Raw genomic sequence first — 21,595 nt, forward strand, 5'->3', positions numbered from 1 at the left:
TTAATGATCTTCCCATCCTTTACAGGTGGTTTCATCACCTCACAAACTTCCTGCCACACATTTGATTGAAATCTGTTTTATTGCCATCAGGACTCCAATGTGAGTCCTTCTGTGTCACACTCTCTATTCCCACCCATCATGTTTCCTGCTCTCGCGGGCCTCAGTAAGTTCTGTGCATTTTTTTTTTGCAGCATTTATTATTGCTTCAGTGGTGACTCAGTCATTACTGCTGGGCAAATTAGCTCATGACATCACCATCTTAACTATGGCTACAATAGTTGATCTCAGCTACATATTCACAAACTCAGCCATTTCTTCCAAACTACAGCCATAATGCCTAACGTAGCAACCTCTAAAGTACAGCTACAACAACCATGTCGGACAACCCTCCTCAAAAAATGGCGTCCATTTTACTCAGTATGCCAATCTCTAAATGCAGGCTAAACAGATTAAATAGAAAAGCAATAAAAAAGGACAATTTTTTCATAGTTTAAATGTTAATTTGACTCAAGCAACTTACATTTAAGTGAACACTTTTATTATCATTCACAAATCTTCCTCTCAAAACTGAAACCTACACTCTACCCTCATTAACTACACTGTATCTCCCTTTGTGGCTCAGTTCATAGCACCCTCGCCTTTGAATCAGAGGGTTGTGGGTTCACGTCCCACTCCCGGAAACCAAGAACTGTGATCGTACTTGAAAGAGTTGCAATCTGTGACTGTTGATAGCTCGAAAGAGTTTCCCTATAGAGGTGTCAGCTGTGGCTCAGTTCACAGCACCCTTGCCTTTGAATCAGAGGGTTGTGGGTTCATGTCCCACTCCCGGAAACCAAGAACTGTGATTGTATTCGAAAGAGTTGCAATCTGTGACTGTTGATAACTCGAAAGAGTTTCACTGCTCTTATGCTGTCACCTTCAAGCTTCAAACCCATCTCCTCCACAGGTCCAGTTGAATCCTTCCACTCTAGCCTTTGCCCCTCAAAAAACACACATCTGGCCCTTAATGTCACAAATGACATTCTCTTCTGAGGTTGTGATAATAGTGCAATCTTTGACATAATTGGCCATACCACTCTCCCATACTACCCTGATGTCCAGCTCTGTGGGGCTGCCATTGCTTGGTTCCATTCTTGCTTATGTGCTTATTACCAAATGGACAGAGGCAACCTGAAGCATATTTTATCTGATATGGTAGTTTGAGATGTTGATGTTGGCGGTGTCTTACAATTCACTCAGGAAGTCTGAGATTTTACATGTTGTAGTCTGGAGCTAGGGATAGTGGCTCAAACTTTCTTTTGATCACATGGCTAACCAGAAATCTCTCCCACTTTTAGCCTGCCATTGGCATGCGTTGGAGAGATTTGCAGGTTGATTCCCAATCTGTTGGCCAAGTTATGAACGCACCTTCCTTAATCATCAAGTCCTAGGGTGGGAATTGAACCCAGAGCTCCTAGCTCAGAGGCAGGGGCGCTACCAACTGTGCCACAAGGCCTCAGAGATATTGATATAAGTCTGAACAGTCTGCCTGTTTAACTGCTGAATAATGCAAGCACTATGGAGATGAACATTCTTGCCCATCTTCCTGAAAGTATATAAGTATTCTGAAATTTGCTAAAGCAATCATTTTCTCTAACAGTCTGACACTGAGTAAGCATTCAATACTGACTTAACAGGGATAAGATTGACAGAGAGCCAGTCAGAGAGTTGGTGAAAGGTTTAAACTTGATGAGATAACTTACTTTTCACCTTTAGATTCACATTCCAATTGCTAAGTAAGTTTGATCTCTGACATAACAACCAATAACAAGTTATAAATTAATTATCTTACTATATAAATTCAGAATAGAAAATCAACAAGCTAAAGAACTTTCACTATGACACAAATTAAATTATGTATCTATCCAACCCCAGGATCAAATACTCTGCATATTTTCCATTTTTTTTTCAACAGTCTTTGTTCTCAGACGTAATTTCTTGCCTTTGTGAATACACAAGATTTGGGCCTCCTAGGCTTTAACCAAAACAACTCCTATTCTCAGTCTTAATATTTTCAGGATGGGCTGTACAAAATACATGGGACACTTCAGTTAACCTAGGAACTTTCATGGTTAACTTGTGTAATTGGGAAAACACTATACCTATGTCTCAGTATGCAATTTAATTCGAAAGCAGTATACATTATTGTGCCAGAACGTACATTAATGGGAGAAATGCTACATATACACAATTTATAGCACTGTACAAAGACTGCAGATACTTCATTAAAATTGTGACTATGTCAACACCCATTCTGATAAGATAAAGCCATTTTTAGCATTCTGTAGTTGGGGGCAGGTGAATCCAATTGCAATTCCCAATTGCTAGTAGGTTGATCCCTGACATAACAATCATTTATAAGTTATGAATAAAGTCTAAATAGACTTCAGAAATGGATTATGGGGAATACCTTACAAGTTAAAGATGTATCACTACTACATGAGTTCAATTACACCATCTACCCTATCACAGATCCCAGCCAGGCTTCATACATTTTCATACTTTCCCCATCATGTAATGCAGCCAGAATACTGAACCTCTAAAATGTTCACTAGAAACACCAGCTATAAAACTTCACCTCAAATATTTTCCTTCCAAGCTGCAGGCACAGTACTGAACAGGAGGAGTCAAAAGAACCTCTCATTTGGTTTCAGGTTTTTTAAAAAAAATAGAAAACTTCTTTTTGGAATGAACAGCAACAGTTTAACATAGTCTTTTTCAATATACAGCAATGCCAAACAGATTACTTACAATTGCTGATTTCTATTTAAGCATAGTACCTGGGCTGGTCGAGGACTCTGCACTCTGGCTGGTACAGGACTTTGCACTCTGGCTGGTACAGGACTCTGAGCTTGTGAGCCCCCTGAGCTTCTCAGACGGGTCTCATCATATTCCTGGGAAGTGACAGAGCTTCGTGTGCTCCTCTGCTCACTTGGAGAGCTTACAATCTGCAACATAAACAAACATTAGTTAGGACTTGAATTCCCCATCCCCAAACATCTCCAGACAGATGTCAAGCTAGTAGCCATTGCATAAATCAATTTTATAATTTTCCCATTCGTTTACTGGATTTTAATTTTGATCTTCAAGTTAATGGTTGTTCAAACCTTCAAGTTTTCAATAAAATAATTTTATTCTATTTGAAACTCTTACCTTCAAGTAAACATGCTCTCTCATTTCAAAACAAAGCATAAATAACATTCATCACATTTGGTGAAGAGTTTGAAAATCCTGTAAAATCAGCTCTACTATTATTAAACAGTGCACCTACTCAGCTACCTATAACCCTAAATTCCAATCATTGCTGATAATTTGCAGCCAGCACACTTCAGTCATGTAAATACTGAGATAACCAATGAGAGTCACGATAACTCTTTATCTTCAATTGCAATATGATAAAATAGTCTAAGATTCTCACCAACTTGTGTGAAAACTGCAATATTAAAAAAATACGTGAAATCAATGTCATCACTTGTACCTGTACAGGACTCTGAACATTGTTTATATAGTCTTGATTGTATCCGACATCCCAGTTAGTCTGTGAGTATCCTGCATTCTGACACCATTGGAGATCCTTTCTGTTGTTATGTACCTATAACAGGAACAAGTACCAATTCAGCTTGACATCATCCCAGGATGGCTTTAAAACTCAAACCTTGCCATTACAGACAACATCCACCTCTTGACATCACTATTATTGAAAATTTCAAATTCAATCTTTATCATTAACTTGTTCAAAAAACTTTGAGGGAATTTTTATCATGCTGAACTTTTAGAGATATGGTTGCTGACAATTTTCCCCATTTCTAGCACCCAGTGTTGGCATTGAACTCCTCCTGGTTCAATACAGCATAGATGAGAAAAAAAGTTGAACCTCCTCAAGTTTTTATATCTAACGAGGGTAATTTTAACCTTCACCAGCTGCATGGTAACATCTGACAGAGGCGATTCCCTTCCAATTTTAAAATCTGCTGGATTTACCCAGTAGGTTCTACAACATACAGGTGATCCACTCTGCCAAGTTACCATCTCAGCACTGAGGGTAGAAATGAAATCCAATGAAACACACTTTTAGTGAGGTACCCCATATCAGGCATATCAGTTTTCAGAGTTTGAGATGCTGAAAGTTGAAGATAGGAACTATATGTGCTATTAATCCATTGAACAAAATGTTCTCAATGCACAGGTTCTGATTACTATGGTCTATTGATGGACTATAAACGTCTATAAAATTATTGCAGAAAAGGAGACTAAGGGCTGGATTTTAGTGGGATCTAATGGCAGATGGGACCCGGATCCAGAAATCTCGCCCCCATTTCTGGCAGATCCCATTTTCGTTGGTAGGGGAAGGCAGCAGACGTGAAGTGCACAGGCACAAATAACAAATTGACTGGGGCCTTTAAACTCTGTGCACAGGACAAGCAGACTTGATTTTCGCTCCAGGAATGGCTTCAACCAGCAGTGTGTGTTCCACAACATTTTTTAGTCATTCACAGGATGTGGGCATTGCTGGACAGCCCAGCATTAATTCCCATCCCTAATTACCCTTGAGAAGGTAGTGGTGAGCTGTCTTCTTGAACCATTGCAGTCCATGTGGCATAGGTACACTCACAGTGCTGTTAGGAATGGAGTTCCTGGATATTGACCCAGCGACAGTGAAGGAATGGCAATATATTTCCAAGCGAGGATAGTGAATGGCAGAAGGGGAAATTCTAGGTGGTGGTGTTCCCATGTGTCTGCTGTCCTTGTCCTTCTAGATGGTAGCAGTCTTGGGTTTTGAAGGTGCTGTCTAAGGAGCCTTGGTGAGTTCCTGCAGTGCATCTTGTGGATGGTACACACTGCTGCCAATGTGCATCAGTGGTGGAGGGAGTGAATGTTTGTGGATGGGGTGCCAATCAAGTGGGCTGCTTTGTTCTGGATGGTGTTAAACTTCTTAAGTGTTGTGGGAGCTGCACTCAGGCAAGTGGAGAGTATTCCATCACACTCCTGCCTTGTAGATGGTGGACAGGCATTGGGGAGTCAGGCTTCCTAGCCTCTGACCTGCTCTTGTAGGCACAGTATTTATGTGGCGAGTCCAGTTCAGTTTCTGGTCAATGGTAACCCCCAGGGTGTGGATAGTGGGGAATTCAGTGATGGGAATGTCATTGAATGTCAAGGGGCAATGGTTGGATTCTCTCTTGTTGGACATGGCCATTGACTGACACTTGTGTGGCACGAATGGTACTTGCCACTTGTCAGCCTGGATATCGTTCATGTCTTGCCGTATTTGGACATGTACTGCTTCAGTATCTGAGGAGTCACAAATGGTGCTGAACATTGTGCAATCATCAGCAAACATCCCCACTTCTGACCTTATGATGGAAGGAAGGTTATTGATGAAACGGCTGAAGATGGTTGGGCCTAGGACACTGCCCTGAGGAACACCTGCAGTGATGTCCTGGAACTGAGATGATTGACCAACAACCACAACCATCTTCCTTTGTGCTAGATATGTCTCTAACCAGTGGAGAGTTTCTCGATTCCCATTGCAAATGCTCCAGCCTTATCTTTTGCACTGATGTGCTGGGGTCCTCTATCATTGAGGATGGGGATATTTGTGGAGCCTCCTCCTCCAGTGAGTTGTTTAATTGTCCACCACCATTCACAACTGGATGTGGCAGGACTGTAGAGCTTAGATCTGACCCGTTGGTTGTGGACTCGCTTAGCTCTGTCTATCACTTGCTGCTTATGCTGTTTGGCATGCAAGTAGTCCTGTGTTGTAGTTTCACCAGGTTGACACCCAAGTTTCAGGTATGCCTGATGCTGCTCCTGGCATGCCCTCCTGCACTCTTCATTGAACCAAGGTTGATCCCTAGCTTGGTGGTAGTGGTAGAGTGGGGGATATGCCGGGACATCAGGTTACAGATTGTGGTTGAGTACAATTCTGCTGCTGCTGATGGCCCACAGCACCTCATGGTTGCCCTGTCTTGAGTTGCTAGATCTGTTCAAAATCTATCCCATTTAGCGCCGTGGGAGTGCCACACAACATGATGGAGGGTATCCTCAATGTGAAGATGGGACTTCATCTCTACATGGACTGTGCTGTGGTCACTCCTACTGTCATGGACAGATGGATTTGTGGCAGGCAGGCTGATGAGGATGAGGTCAAGTATGGTTTTCCCACTTGATGGTTCCCTGTGAGATAGTTCTCCCAATGTTGGCACAAGCCTCCAGATATTATTAAGGAGGACTTTGCAGGGTCGACAAAGCTGAATTTTCCATTGTCATTTCCGGTGCCTAGGTCAATGCTGGGTGGTCCGTCCAATTTAATTCTTTATTGACTTTCTAGCGGTTTGATATAATTGAGTAGCTTGCTAGACCATTTCACAGGGCATTTAGGAGTCAACTACATTGCTGTGGATCTGGAATCACATAGACCAGACCAGGTAAGGACAGAAGACTTCCTTCCCTAAATTACATTAGTGAACCTTATGATGGAGACATAAATGCTCTTGAAGGGCAGATAAGGTATGTAGAACTGTCAAGCTGTCATGTTATTTAAATTCTCTGCCCTTTTAAAATTAAAAATATCCTGCCTGCCTGATTCTGTGGCAGCAAAATAAAATGTTCCAGTAGTTCCATGAGCTGTTTGTTGACAAAAGCCTAAGTGCTAGCATTATAGCATTATTACTGCTCGACTGCTTTCCACAACCTACAATGGGGGGACTGTTAGTTCACAGGTTGATTGACAGCTCAAAGAGATTATTAAATGATTTTCTGTCTTTTATGTAGGGCTATGAATACAAATGTTTGTTTTTATAAGGGAATATGTACTTGAGGGGATTTAAGTGTATTGAATGGGCTTTCATGAATGGGACTGTTTTTTATATATAGCGAACTCTTACAGATATTTAGAACTTTATTTTATTTCATCTCGGCAAGGCTTCTAAGATCTGCCTATGGTGGATACTGGGTGAGTTGGCATGGAGCTTGTAACAGAGAAGGGCAGTGGTTTGGGAGCACGGATTGCCATAAGTTGGCACTAAGTTGGCATTGGGGTTATAAAGGACCACAAGGATAGGTGCATGGCATGGGTTGGCATGGAAGGTATGAGGAGCCATTCAGGGTGTGTGGGGGCATGGGTTAGCATGAGTTGGCATGGATGGGGATTGTGGGATGGGTGGGGTTTGAGGCGGTTGGTTGAGGACTAGAGGGCCTAATATTTAATGAAACAACTTGGAAAAAGTCCCAGAGGACCAAGGCAGGTCTTTTGACCAGCCCGACTCAACACTTGAAGCCCCTGTAGCCGTCTCCAGGCTGCGTCCGACAGTGGTGCGTCCAACTCCATTCCACAACCCGGAGTGAAAATCACACTATATGGGGCACTTTTTCCCCCCAAGGCGGTGCACTGAGCTGGGAAATTTCCTGACTCGAGGAGCTATCCACCTCGGAAGTGAAAATCCGACCCTATATATTTTATGGTCAAAGATTTTCAAAGCATTTATGGCATATTCATAGTAAAAACAGAGTCACTCTGGTACTGAAATTTTTTTTAAAGTATATTAAGGAGCATTTACTCTTGCAATCTTGACTGCAATCATTGGATATTGCTCTTTGTATACAAATAGATTTTATCCACTCAAAAGGGCTTTCATTCATCCTTCATTTCAATAACAAAAAAACGCCAAAATCTTGAGTCTTGATGGAGGCATGAGTTGGTTGGTGAAAAGATGAACTGACTTAATCTTACTGGAGACAGCAACAGAAGCTCAGTCAATCCAGAGACTTCAGAATGAATACAAACAATTAGAAGTACAAGGTTAAATAGATCAATCATGCCGAACAATGGCTACAAATAAACTAATCTAATGATTCAATGTTATTACAAAAGATGCAAGTGAATGAAAATGACATTTATTGAAACTAATTCTGCTATTGTATTACATCTTCAATTTCCAGGAGAAGGTAAAGATATTAATAGGTTTTAACCTGATGTGGTTACAAACTGAACAATCATATTGTAACAACTCATACCTGCATAGTAGTCGGATCAAATGTCACATAGGTTTGATGCACAACTACTTGAGAATCTTTGGGGATGTGTAATCCTTTCATGTTTTGAGCCAATATATATTGATGCTGTCTGTTCTGCACCTGTACCACAAACAAATGGCAGTTTAGTCCAGATTTTAATGTGAGGAACTAAAACTACCTCCGCTCCAAAGCGCAGCAAGCAAGGCTTCAGCGACCCAGACACGCACACACCATAACATGTCACCCAATTAAAACAAATTACTGTGAGGGGAAAAAAAAGAAAAGCAAAGGAAAGAGAATTTCCATTTATATTGTGTCTTTCATGTCTTCGGGGTGTTTTAAAGCATTGACAACTAATATGTTAACCCATGGCCTGTACAATGATTACATACATAGTGGAGGGATAAGCTTCAATTGATAGAATGCTTCTTCTCAGGCTTTTACACACATGTACTTTCACAATAATATAAAAAGTATAACAATGGCTCCAAAATAATTAACGTAATGGTTTTAACATTTTGTTTGGAAGTCACATTATTTATAAACATAAATTTTTAATCAATTAAAATTTATCATTTTTTCTGTGTGGGCATACAGTATTATGCATCCTCTGGCATTCTCCCAATGAGAGTAAGCAGCAGTGTGAATTCACATGGTGAGATATCCAATGTCTGCTGCGACACCAGGGATTTTGATTTATGAAATACGCACAGTCAGTAAAGTTCTTAAAGTAATTGAATCCTGATGATCAATCACATTATGGAAAATTAGTTTAACAAAAATAATAATACAACAGAGTATCTTTTATACAGTGTATCCTACTAATAGAGCAGAACTTCTGAGACATCTATCAGTTTCTAAAGGGACCTTGCTGCAGCGAGTTTCACTGTATCCAATTCATGTCAGATGAAGAAATGAAAGTCCCATTCAACTGAAGATACTGCTTTGGACAGATTTCTCTATCAAGCTCCACTGAAAATAACCATTAAACACCTGCATTTCAACAAACAACAACTTTCATTTATAAGATGCCTTTAATGTAATAAAATGTCCCAAATTTTTCAGCTTATTTATGTTAGGCCACCCAATGGAGGTCTCCTCCCCCAAGGTAACTCCCCTCCGCTACTGCATGTTCAAACCCACCCCCCCACACACTGTCCTGCAGAACTCAGCCCCCACTCCCTTTCTGGGGTCTACCAGCCTGGCTCTGGCGAAACTCCAGACTTACCTCTATGTCTGGCTCCATGGCTCCTATGCATTGAGGGCTGCCTTCTGTCCCAGTGGCATAGCTGGGACTGCTGCCAGCCATTTGATTGGTTGGCAGTTCCAAGAGGCAAGAATTGCTCCAAGATTGGTGGCGGAAGTCCCACTCCAAGGCAATTAACAACACAACAGCTGTTAAATTGCTGCGGCGCAACCCACCAAGTGGAATTTAGCTCACCACCAACTTTTAAGCTGGAGGGGCAGGGCCACTCCCTCTGCATAAAATCCATCCCCTCTCCCCTCCATGATCTCCAAACAACTGAACAGGCTGTTGGAATTTTAAGAAAATCACAAGTGCTTATATGCTTTCTTGCCAATGGAAAACATTTGAGTTTGCATTTGAGATGGAAATAGTAATATAATCCTGGATTCAAGCACTAAACAGACACCTAATAGCATTAAAAGCCCATCAGCATGAGATTCTTCCAAGAGATGTATTAGTCGCTAGTCTTTTTCATGTTATGAGAAAGCAACATTATCACCCATTCTCTCTTCTGAGCATTCACTGGGAAGCAACGCTTAATGCGTGCAGACAAAGCACATACTCCCCCAGTGGGTAAAATGCACGCTGCCCCATAAAACTCTGCTCTTGGAAGTTGTGGCTCACAACCTGAGGTTACTCATCATGGCATAATAGTGCAGAACAGCCAGTCGCTTCAGCAGAATTGAAGATCTACAACTGTTGTTTGCAACCTTGCTGTCATTCATGACCCTAAGATGAATTTCCAACCACCTATCCATACCATATGTCCACCTCCATAAGACTGGCTGATGTTTAACCCTGTAAACTTGAGATCATCCAAAACGATGCTACCCGCGTCCTAACTCTCACTAAATTCCAATGATCCATCACCTCTGTGCTCACTGACCTGCGCTGGCTCCGGTTTAATCAACAGCTCACTTTTAAACTTGTCTTCGTTTTTCAAATGCTCCATGGCCTCAGCCCTCCTTTCCTCCAGCCCCACAATCCTCAGACATCTAAGTTCTTTTAATTCTGGCCTCTTGAACATGCCCGATTTTAATCACTCTACCACTCAACTGTCAAAACCCTAAAGTTGTGGAATTTCCTCCCTAAATCTCCCTGCCTCTCTACCTCTCTTTTTTCCCTCGGAACCAGTCCTTAAAGTCTATCTCCTTAATCAAGCTTTTGGTCATTTGCCCTGATAGCTCCTTGTGCAGCTCAGTATCATATTTTTTTTTTTACAATGCTCCTGTAAAGAATGGTGGGATACTTCTAGGCATTGCATAATTACAAGTTGTTATTGTAGAGATTATACCGCAATAGGAATTACCTCCTGTAAGGGGCAGAATTTGTGTTCCTTTTTAACTCCCCATGATCAATATGTTTGAATGTAAGGACAGGGGTGGATGGGTGTTTCCTTACACTCAGAGTGATTGTCCTAATTAAATAATTCCAGCAGCAAACTTTTTGAAAGTTAAAAATAAAGAAGGTGATTTATTATCATATACCTGCCCCGAATGGTTAAAAAAACTCACCCATTTCAGACACATTAAGATTAGATATAGATGAAGGTAAAACATTACAATTACAGTTTATGATTGTCTCAGTCTCGTTCATGGCAGGCCTATAGTTTCTTAGATAAAATTGACACTTTAGCTGAAGTGAAAGTCTTGTAAAACAGAGGAACAGGTTGTGGTGGGGGGGGGGCGGGGGTGGGGGGGGTTGGCAGATGCGGAATCCTTTCCCTACTATCAAGTATTGCTGTTTATTACTTTGGTTGCTTAGACAGCTTGTAGCTGGTTCAATGGCTTTCTGATGGAAATCAGTCTGCAGATTAGCTTCTTGGTGTTATTTTAAAAGACAGACAACAAATTGGTCTCCTTGTCATGAGTTGTACAAGTTCAAAGTCCTTTTTCCAAAAAGGGATGGAGAGTTGATGACACATGCTGTGTTGTCATTTGGGAACTTGAATTCACCTAGTCTAGTTTGGATGAGGGAGCAACATAATGTAATGGGAGGCCAATAAGATCCATTCACAATCATATAACACAGAGTTTCAATGTTTCTTTTGTCTATGGTGAACGAGAAAGACAAGCCAGATGGAATGCTATAGTTCTTTTGTTGACAGTCCATCCTTAAACAAAGGGATGTGTGAATTCCCTGATGGCTTTGAATGTCCACACTTAATTAGGCATTTGCTTGAGACTGAGTACAGTCTGGAGCTCAAAATGCTAAAGGTCACATGGTTTACAGCAGCTACTTTAAAAAATTTAACACAGACAGACTATTAAAGTATTGCCTGAAAGGTCATAATATACTGAAACATGACACTCCCCAACGCACAGGGGAAAAAATGGAATCTGTGATGACTTTTTTTTAAAAACATGGTTTTCTTGTGAAGCAAAAGAACAATGTACACATTCACTTCTTCACACAATCGGACATTCACATGCAGTAATCTGATACTGCTACAGTTTCTCTGTCGCATTCCCTTTTTAAATCCTCAGTTACGTGTTATCTGGTGAATGTTTATTAATATCAGTACACAAGGCTTTGGGAATAGTGACTCTACTAGACATTTGATTCTCAAAGCAGTTAGCAGTTGGGAAGGTTCAAACTCCATGCTGAATCCTAGGGAGGAGTCAGGTTTCACAATGCTGGATTCTGTTTTGAAGCTTGTAACATGTCAACTTATTATTTTGTTAGATTGCTTGCAGGGCTTTTAATACTTTCTTGGCTGCTTCCACAAACCAGGTGTCTAATAATTTAGGTTCTGATTCACTGATGATCTTTATTTCTAGGGTGATGGTGTGAGGAGTATTATATTTAACTTCCTGTGAGCTGTCTGGGTTCTCCCTTGGTACCTTATCGTCAGTTGTCCTGGAAATTGAACTGTTGGGTTCAGGTAGATTTATGTTTTGAACCTGATCCTGTGATGGTGTTGTGGTTAATTCTATGTTCCTACTGATTTACTTTCCAGGTTCTTCATTTTTAAAGTTGGGGATTGTTTAGCACTGTCTTCCCTACTATCTTTTACTCTGGGGTCAATCTATATTCTATCTATCTTCTTACCTCTCCCTTGTTGGTAGGAGTTATGAGGTCCAAATTTACTTTTGTTTAGAAGTTTATGGGTTAAATCATAGTGGCCAGCCATGATGGCTGCATCTCTGGCTCTAGAAACTCTTTATTCCTCTATGTAAGTTTAAGAGATAAATTTTAAACTCCTCTGAGTAGTATTCTCTCTCTTAACCCTTCAAAGATGCAGTCATTTTTTGTTTTTTTAAAAAGAGCACATACCCACCAGTCAAATGCTAGCTGTTTAGTCCTCTCAAATTCTAGGAAAGCCTATGTGAGCTTTTTACAGGAGTTCCAGAATTGTTAGCAGTATATCTCCAGTGCAAGCACAGGCAATGAGAACAGCAGCCTTTGTCTTATCATATCTAGCAAAACTCTCAGCAGACAACATGGAATAAACCTCATGGGCTTTTCCTACTAGCTGAGCTTGTATCAGAAATGTCCAAAACTTGGCTGGCCATTGTAACTGGGCTGCCAGTTTCTTGAAGGCTTTAAAGGAAGTTCTCACATCTTCCTCTTCAAACCTAGGGACAAATTGGGAATACTTTAGGAATCAAAACATGTCTCTGGGCTAAGGGCATTTAAATTACCACTAGGTAAAGTCAGGTTCTCCCTAGCTGCTGCAATCTGTCTCAATTCCTGATCTTTCTGTGCTTGTAACTCTCTCTCAAGCTTTTCTAGCAGGGAAACATGCTCGTTCTCTCTTTCTTGGAATTCCCTTGGCTCCCTTTTCTCCTGGGCTTCACTCCAACCTTCGCTCTTTGCGAATTTTGGCTAACGTAACCCAGCCCATTTCAGGTTCTGCATCTTCTACCTATTCCCAATCTGGAGTGAGGTTGAGATGCTCAGCCAGCATTTTAGTACCTTGGGTCTTCGTGCTTTATTATGTATACTAGGTTCTGCATGCTTAGCTGTGGCTTTTAGCTGTTCCATGTTTAGGGATGTTAATTTTGGCCAAATAAGTCCTCCCCTTGCAGAAATGCTTTCCCATCAAAAGTAGCCATCTTATTTTATATTGTTAGTGCTCACAAAGCTTAATATTGTAAATCACTTTTGTTTCTTGTTTCAGCAATTTGGGCTCTGTTACTTTTCCCCCTGTATTTCCAATTCCTTTAAAGTCGGATTTGGCTCATTTGCAATGGATTTTATCCCAGACTGCAGCACCCAATTTTGTCAGAGACAGATTTATATCTTCCTAATTTATTCCTCATGATCAATATGCTTGTCTGTAAGGAGGGTGTTTTTTCTTATCAACAGAGTGATTGTCCCAATTAAATAAGTCCAACAGCAAGCTTTTTGTGAGTTTAAAATAAAGGTTATTTATTATCATACTGGGTGGTTAAAAAAAAAAACACGTCTCACTCACACATAATATCACGCACACAAAGGTTAGATACAGATGAAGGTAAAATAATACAATTACAATTTTTGATTGTCTCAGTCTCATTCATGGCAGGTCTGTAGTTTCTTAGATGAAATTGATGCTTTAGCTGAAGTGAAGGCTTTGTAAAACAGGGGATCCTCAGTGAGCTGCAAGGTTTCCTGTATCGAATTTCTAGGAGGTCGGTTCTCAGGTGAACTCGAAGTTAGAACAGGTTGGGGGGCAGGGGGTGAGGGTGTTGTCCTTCTCCCACTTTCAAGGTACGTATGTTATTACCTTGGTTGCTTAGATGACTTGCTGCTGGTTTGATGGGTTTCTGATGGAACTCTGCAGAACAGCTTCTTGCTGTTCTTTTAAAGGCAGGCAACAAAATGGCTTCCTCACCATGTGTCCTGTCCAATTTAGAAGTCCTTTTTCCAAATAGGAGTGCTGCCAGGACAAAAGAACTGTGTTTGTTAGATGAATATGAATGGTTCCCATCAACCTTCCATTGTATTATAAAAGGTACCTTATCCTATTCTGTACAATTTTATGGCTATCTTTAAGATGTCGCATTTTCTTGATATCACATGCAGCATACATTATCAAAACAACCTAATAGGATTACACATCCTGTGTTATTATTTGATACCTTGAAATTCACCCAGTCTGGTTTGGATGAGGTACCTTTATAATACAATGGAAGGGCGATGGGATCCATTCATATTCATCTAACACACAGAGTTCTTTTGTCCATGGTAAAACAGAAAGACAAGCCAGCTGGAATGCTTTAGTTCTTTTGTTGATGGTTCATTCTTAAACAAAGGGATGTGTGAATTCCCTGGATGGCTGTAAATGTCCATGTTTAATTAGGTATTTACTTGAGACTCAGGACTGGAGCTCAAAATGTCAAATGTCACATGGTGTGCAGCAGCCATTTTAATAGGCTGTGTTCAAATTTTTAAAGTATTGACTGAAAGTTCATAATATACTGGAACATGACACTACTCAGTAGATTCAACAAAAACTTAAACAAATAAACATAGTTTATAGATTAAACTTTATTTCATTGTCACACACGACTATCATTAATTGAACTAGGATTAAGGCTGCCACTCTACTATTTATAAATTTATATAGCAAAATGAAATTGTCAAGATAATAACAGATTCTGTCTGGACATGCTCGTAAAACTGATTATTCATACCTCTGTGGGGCTTGGCAGCCCAACTTGCTGCACGCTGCTCTGTTCATAAGTGACATCATTTACCCGTTGAAATTGTGGCTGACCATCCTACACAAAAATATACGTGTTAGACCCAAGTCAAAAAGATTGTTGTTCATTAACATTTTCTAGTTCACCGTGGCAGCGTCCTATTCTGTACAATTTTATGGCTATCTTTAAGTGAGTAAGGTGTCGCATTTTCTTGAAATCATGTGCAGCATATATTATCAAAACAACCTACAGCCAAGATATAAAAGGATCAAGTACATGTGAACATAGGTGGCCCATTACCATGGACTTTCAGCCTAATACTTAACACTTGTGGCTCCCAATTTAACCAATTCAATGTTAGACTGGACATGAGTGAGGGAACTGGGGGGGAGGAGGGGAGGGGAATAGGTGACAGTAAAACTCCTCTCATTCTCGTGCATTTTTAAATGGCTGTTACAAGAATGGCAGAACCCTAACAACAGGTCACCTGCCTCTCAATCAGGAACAGTGCATGATGGAAATGGTGCATGTTTACAATATTTATCCATATCACATAGAAGGATTATTTTACAAGTTTACTGATTATTGGAAACATTATGGAGCAGCGGGGTGGCTCTTGATTGAAAAAACAGGTATAGCGGATGAGGTTTTCTCTTGCAGTCAACTATGAAAAAATGTCACAAGAGTTTACACCCAATTCAAGTGGCAGCCCTACAACAGAGGTGCAGAGGAAAGAATTCTTCAGCGTTTCAACACTCAAACCATGCAGTCAGCAAATGTACAATGTGATTATTTAGTCAGTTTGTGTTTAGGGAGCTCTGAATCATCCCTAATAGGACACATTAGATTAAGAAACTCTCAATTCGCTTGGCAAAAGATCAAAGCAACATTTTCAACACAAAACAATTATAAATTATGCCATTGCCAATTATACTAGCATTCATATGCGGTTTAAAGTGCTTTAATAATTTAGCAAGGGTACTGTTAAACAATCTGGTTAGCAATATTACAATTAACTTGCTTGTAGTTTAAACCACAAAGATTCAACTTCTAACTGAGGCCTTACACCTCAGCCAGATTATTGCTACTGATTACAAACTGTAGGAAGCACATCCTTAGATGATTCAAGTGTATTAGACTTAACCGAAAAACTATTTCACTCATTCGATGGTTTGTGCTTTTTAAGTAGACTAAAAAGCATACAAATAAAATTGACATTGGATGCTTTGCAGGGATCATTGCAGCTCTGAGGAAAGATGGAGCCCACTTCTCACATCTTATACTGTGCTTTTTCTAGCAAATTACCTCTATCCAATGTTACAAAGTGATTATTTATAATTTTCTTTAAGAATGCACTTCTTTTCTATGTTACTTAGTGCATTAGTTCATTAGCAGCTTCTTAGATGTGCTCAATACCTTGCAATTTTTAAATTCATTCTATCACAGCAAAAGCCTTCAGCTGCAACTGCAAAACTCCATCCATTTCCATGTCTTATATATAATGTGTAGTCTGTGTGGATTGTTACTTTAAGAATAGCTTTATACCGTGGGACCATGCTCACTAGGAACTGGATTGAGAAGGTTCACTTCAGGTAGGACCATTCTTACACCCAACAAAACAGAGAAGACTCTGAAGAAGAGTTAGACACACTCGAAACGTTAACCCGGTTTCTCTCTCCACAGATGCTGCCAGACCTGCCGAGTCCTTCCAGTGTTTTCCGTTTTTATTTCAGATTTCCAGCATCTGCAATACTTTGCTTTTATATTATAGTATATTAGAGGAAACTTTTATCCCATCAGTCTAGGTTGGATCTGCACCAAGATTCCAGAGGCCAATATATGTAACTCACTGGTGACACCCAAGTGCATTTGTAATGCTTCTCATGCAAACACCTGTCTTCCTATTTAAAAAGAAACACTTATCATGTCACTAGCTGTTTTAAAAACACAGGTATTTGCTGAATTCCACACCTAGTTGGAACAGAAAACTGGCTAGACAGCTTCTAATTCACAGCAGCCAGCCTATCTGCAAATAAAGAGACATCCACTTATAATGTAGTCATCTTTAGTTTCTTTGCACGCAATTAAAGTTACTTTCCTCACAAAGGGCTGAATATAAAGTTGGCTGTAACAAAAGCTGAAGCCATGTCTGTTGGAGAAGGAGCAAGAGAGTTATCATGAGTGGAAGAGTGGAACTGGCCCAAATCCTGCGGAGAGCAGCAACAAGGCCTGACTACTATGATATAGGTAGCTCCAGCTGAAGAGCAATGGACCAAATTGCCTTAATTTCTATAATATTTCAATGAGAAGACAATCATAATGTACAGGATCTAGCAAGAAAAGCACATAATTTGACAGACTCAAAAAGACCCATTGACCAAATTTGAGAAACTAAGGTTACTGTACAAGATATTACTAAGAATGAAAACAGTGAAGTGAAGTCAAGATAAATCAGGCTGTCATGATTGGCAATAGAAATCTTTGGTTCTAAAAGCCTGAAGACTACAAAAGGGAGGAAAGATTGAGGAAGGTAAAAGAATCCCGTAGTTTTGAAGACTTGGAGAAGCATAAGCTGCAAACATTGATTGCATAGTGAATCTTGATTTTAACACTTGAGCAATGTCAAATTTGGAGCTCAGCAGGCATAATGGAGGAACATTCACTGCATTGTTTAACAACAGACTCCCATAGGTGCCCCACATTGGCAACAAAATAGCAGTGAAATACTGATGCTGAAAATAAAACTGCTGATTGCAGATCAGACCAGAACTTTCAAGGATAATAAATTAAAACAAAATGGAGCAATAAGTGGAAGGGAAAAAGGGATCATATGTCCGAGGGATAAATCGAACACAATAAATTTCCAGGGAGATGGTAAAGTGGACTGGGTGTAAGAAAGATTAAAAAGACAAAGAAGTACGGGGGTAAGTCAAGAAAGTAGAAGATCTGACAGTTCTAATGCAAGTCATAATGCATAAACATCAAAATAACAGTAATCATGTTGGGTTTGTCATTGGGAATTCATTTGATGGCTTGGTTAGTAAAGCCCGTATATGGCTTAACCATACTGAGAAGACTTGGTTTGAATCCTGGTCTGTGCTGGGTTAGCTTATTTCAGCTAGTCCGCAGCAAAGGTGCCTAGGTGAAAAATCATCCAGGCTTCCTGCTCTCAGTAGTAAGATTGCCCAATCTTTCTGGGTTGCTTGGGAGACTCCAGGAATTGATCCTTGATCTTCTGGGTTCTGCTTCTGGCAACCCACGAGAAAAGTATTCTGTAGGTGTGGTTCACACCGACCCACCTCCATGACCCTTACATCCAATTCTTGCTATGTAAATGTTAAAATGCATATTTTTAAAAATGTAATCTCCAGCTTTGTTTCCAAAAAAGAAAGCATTGACAATTAGACATTCCACAAACCAATAATTTAATTATTTAACTCTAATAGCCAATCAGCAGTGGAAAAAAATTGGACTAATGATTGGTGGACATCTGAAAATTTGTCAGTTCTCTTGACTCTCTAAACCCCCAACCATCACCAAACACGGACTCCCAATTTACTGGTTTTAAATTGGGAGGAAGATTCAGAAATTTAATTGTTAGCAAAATACAGATTTAAATATAGCCCATAATGATGTAAATTTAGGGTAAGTGACAGGATAAGGCATTAAAGATAAATGAAACAATTAGGAAATGGAATGCATTACCTCTTAATATTGTTAAATGACCCAATATGTTTAAAGTGTAAATTATATTTCATCCCGAAATTAACATTTTTGTTAATGTTAATTAACAAAATTAACATTTTGTTGTAAAAAATAATTTTTCACAGCAGCCCAAGAGTTTACCATCACTTGAATACTAAAAGAACCCCAGTTTTTTTAAAGATTGGATCTATTAAATGATATTTGGTAACTAACAACTAAGAGGAAGAACCACCCTATCTATCTGTAGTGTGATCACGTACTTACTATTTTGACAGACTTATCAACTCTCCTAAATTACCCAGGAGTCTCCTGGACACTACTATTGGGAAACTGGAGTGAAAACTAACTGTGTGCTCAGAGGTTACGAGTGGCTCCATGGCCTCTACACTCCATTCCCACCCACACCATCCTGGCTGTCTTTCTAGCACTTGAGGCAGTCTCTCTTTCATCTCTGCAATGTCCTGCTAGAATTTCCTCAGTTTGTCCTACCCCACTGCTTAGAACATAGCTTTCCACGCCTCCAGTGGTGAAGCACCCATGGGCATGGGACTCTGAAGAAAGAAAGAGAGGTTAAGAAAAAAGCAGTGCCTTTTTCCGAAATATAACCTGCAGGGGTAGCTGGAACTGTGTGAAAATCATAATTGTGCACTGTATATAATTAGAGGGCAGTTAGCTAGCTTTCACTTGTGGAGAAAGTTCAGGTTTTTTAAAACAAACTTGTTCCTACTGTAAAAAGAAACTTATGGATCTCAAAAGGGCTTGTCTGTCTTCATCAAATTAATTTTGTAAGCTAATGTCCCCGAGCATCCATCAGAACAAAAAAAAACTTAAAAGGGGAAACAAAGAACATGTTGAAAGCAATCACCTCATTTCAGTCTTGGCAATTTATAGAATGATTCAAGAGTAAGGGAAGATGTCTGAAAAACACCCTGAGGGATCAGCTATGATGAAATGTCCTGTGCCAGTTCCAACAGAGAAGCTCTCACCGTCTCCTGCCCATTTTAGTTCCACCCTTCCCCATTTAGAGTATTTCACTGAAGTGAACCAGGTTTGGAAATTCCAGTGATCAAGTGTCATATGATTGACTGTCCCAGATTGAATGTGTTCAACCAGAGGAGGCAACCCTACTTGATGGTTAAATATTCACCCATGCTTGAAAATATGCTTGTGTAGAAATCGGGCAAGAACTGGTAGGATTGATAAAAGCTAAATACTGCGGATACTGGAAATCTGAAATGAAAACAGAAAATGCTGATAAAACTCAGCAAGTCTGTCAGCATCTGTGGAGAGGAGAAGCAGGGTTAACGTTTCAAGTCCATATGACTCTTCTTTGGAGCTGGTAGGATTGGGTTTAACTGCAATGTGCCAATTGCCTACAGAAAATAACTGTCCAGGATTACACATGAAGAGTCTCCAATTGGGCGAGGAAGTATAAGGCCATTGACCCTTTGTAACTGTACATCAGCATGAATTAACAGCTTCAGGGAAGGAAGACCAGAGCAAATTAGGAGAAAAAGGGCTTGCCCATTGAATAAATAATCATACCTGACAGGTGTCTGGTATATTTTCTACTGATTTAGATGGTGTAGCATGTAGTTCTGTCATATGTAGTGTCTTCTCAAACCAGTGAAACAAGCAATTGATGATGTGGCTATCATGACTGGTAGTACAGGAAACATGCTTAGGTACCCATTTAGGACTGAGACAAGGGGGAATTTCTTCACTCAGGGGGTAGTGAATCTTTGGAATTCTCTATCCCAGAGGGCGGTGGAAGCTCAGTCATTGAGTATGTTAAAGACAGAGACTGATAGATTTCTAGATACAAGGGATATGGGGATAGCACAGGAAAGTGGCATTAAGGTAGACAATCGGCCATGATCCAGTTGAATGATGGAGCAGGCTCGAGGGACTGAATGGCCTACTCCTGCTCCTATGTTCCTACTTCCGATGTTAATTGATGGCAGTGGTTGTTTGAGGTTTGATATGGAGCCCATCATTTTCACTAATATGTGGTTTCAGGGAATATTGCTGGTAATTGATAAGCATGTTCTCCTAAATCCATGCAAGGAGATCCATTCAAAACAGTCTATTGTCTTGGGCTGAGATTTTCTTTGCACATAGGGTGGTCAACTGCTGGAACAGGTTGACAGGAAGGAAGGGTGACTAGAGTGTGAGCAGATTTGAGAGACAGCTAAATGCTGCAAAGAGAAGACAGTAGGGCTGGTATTCTGCAAGGATGAGATCATCCCAGCTGATCATACACCATCAAACAATGCAACCCATGGCATAAAAACCACAGCATTGTAACTTGGTATGAAATGGAGATCTCAATAGATATCAACTTCTGTGAAATACCAATAGACCAGTTAGAACTTTAACAAGTCACAATTTGAGAAAACGCATCCAGAGTTACATATGTATAGAGTTATACATATGGCTGAGTGTTTCCAAGGAGATCAAAAGGAGTTCTGGATCTTTCAGACTAATTCTGTATACAGTTGTAACAATTAGGGAGAATCCTACACTGATTTTACCAGTAACTTTCAAGTACTAAACTAGTTGGCAATTTACATGTGGCATACTTGAACATTTATCAAGTATAATATGAAATATCAGCTCCACCATTACTACAGAGCTGACAGATGGGAATTTAGTCAGCCATTCAACAATAAAATCATTAAAACTAATTAACAATTAAAGTTGTCATGATATCAGGAAATCAACTGTGGTTGAACAGGAGGTAACAATGAAGGAAAGTAAAAAGACCACTCCGTTTACAGACCATGTGCAAAGTGCTCCATCATTTCCCCATGCATTTAATCTATTTAGAAAAGTAATATACTTGATAAGTATTCAATTATGTTGCACATAAATTGCCAACTAGATTAGTTGTGGAAGCTTCCAGAACGCTTCTTCCCATCTCCCTAATGGTGAATCAAGAAAACAACAGGATATATACCAA

General features: G+C 40.0%; 1 protein-coding gene across 1 annotated transcript in view; it reads right to left on the bottom strand.

Annotated features, from left to right (window-relative positions):
• Nucleotides 1-21,595, bottom strand: part of pof1b (POF1B actin binding protein) — a 96,535-nt gene that overhangs the window by 59,384 nt on the left and 15,556 nt on the right. Inside the window, exons 2-5 of the mRNA XM_078547216.1 lie at nt 14,920-15,006; nt 8,053-8,172; nt 3,518-3,631; nt 2,844-2,987 (exon numbers count right to left, since the gene is read on the bottom strand). Coding sequence (XP_078403342.1) covers nt 2,844-2,987; nt 3,518-3,631; nt 8,053-8,172; nt 14,920-15,006 — 465 coding nt within the window. The remainder of the gene's footprint in view (nt 1-2,843; nt 2,988-3,517; nt 3,632-8,052; nt 8,173-14,919; nt 15,007-21,595) is intronic.

Source organism: Cetorhinus maximus, chromosome 8 (assembly GCF_964194155.1).
Source record: "Cetorhinus maximus chromosome 8, sCetMax3.hap1.1, whole genome shotgun sequence".
Taxonomy (NCBI): domain Eukaryota; kingdom Metazoa; phylum Chordata; class Chondrichthyes; order Lamniformes; family Cetorhinidae; genus Cetorhinus; species Cetorhinus maximus.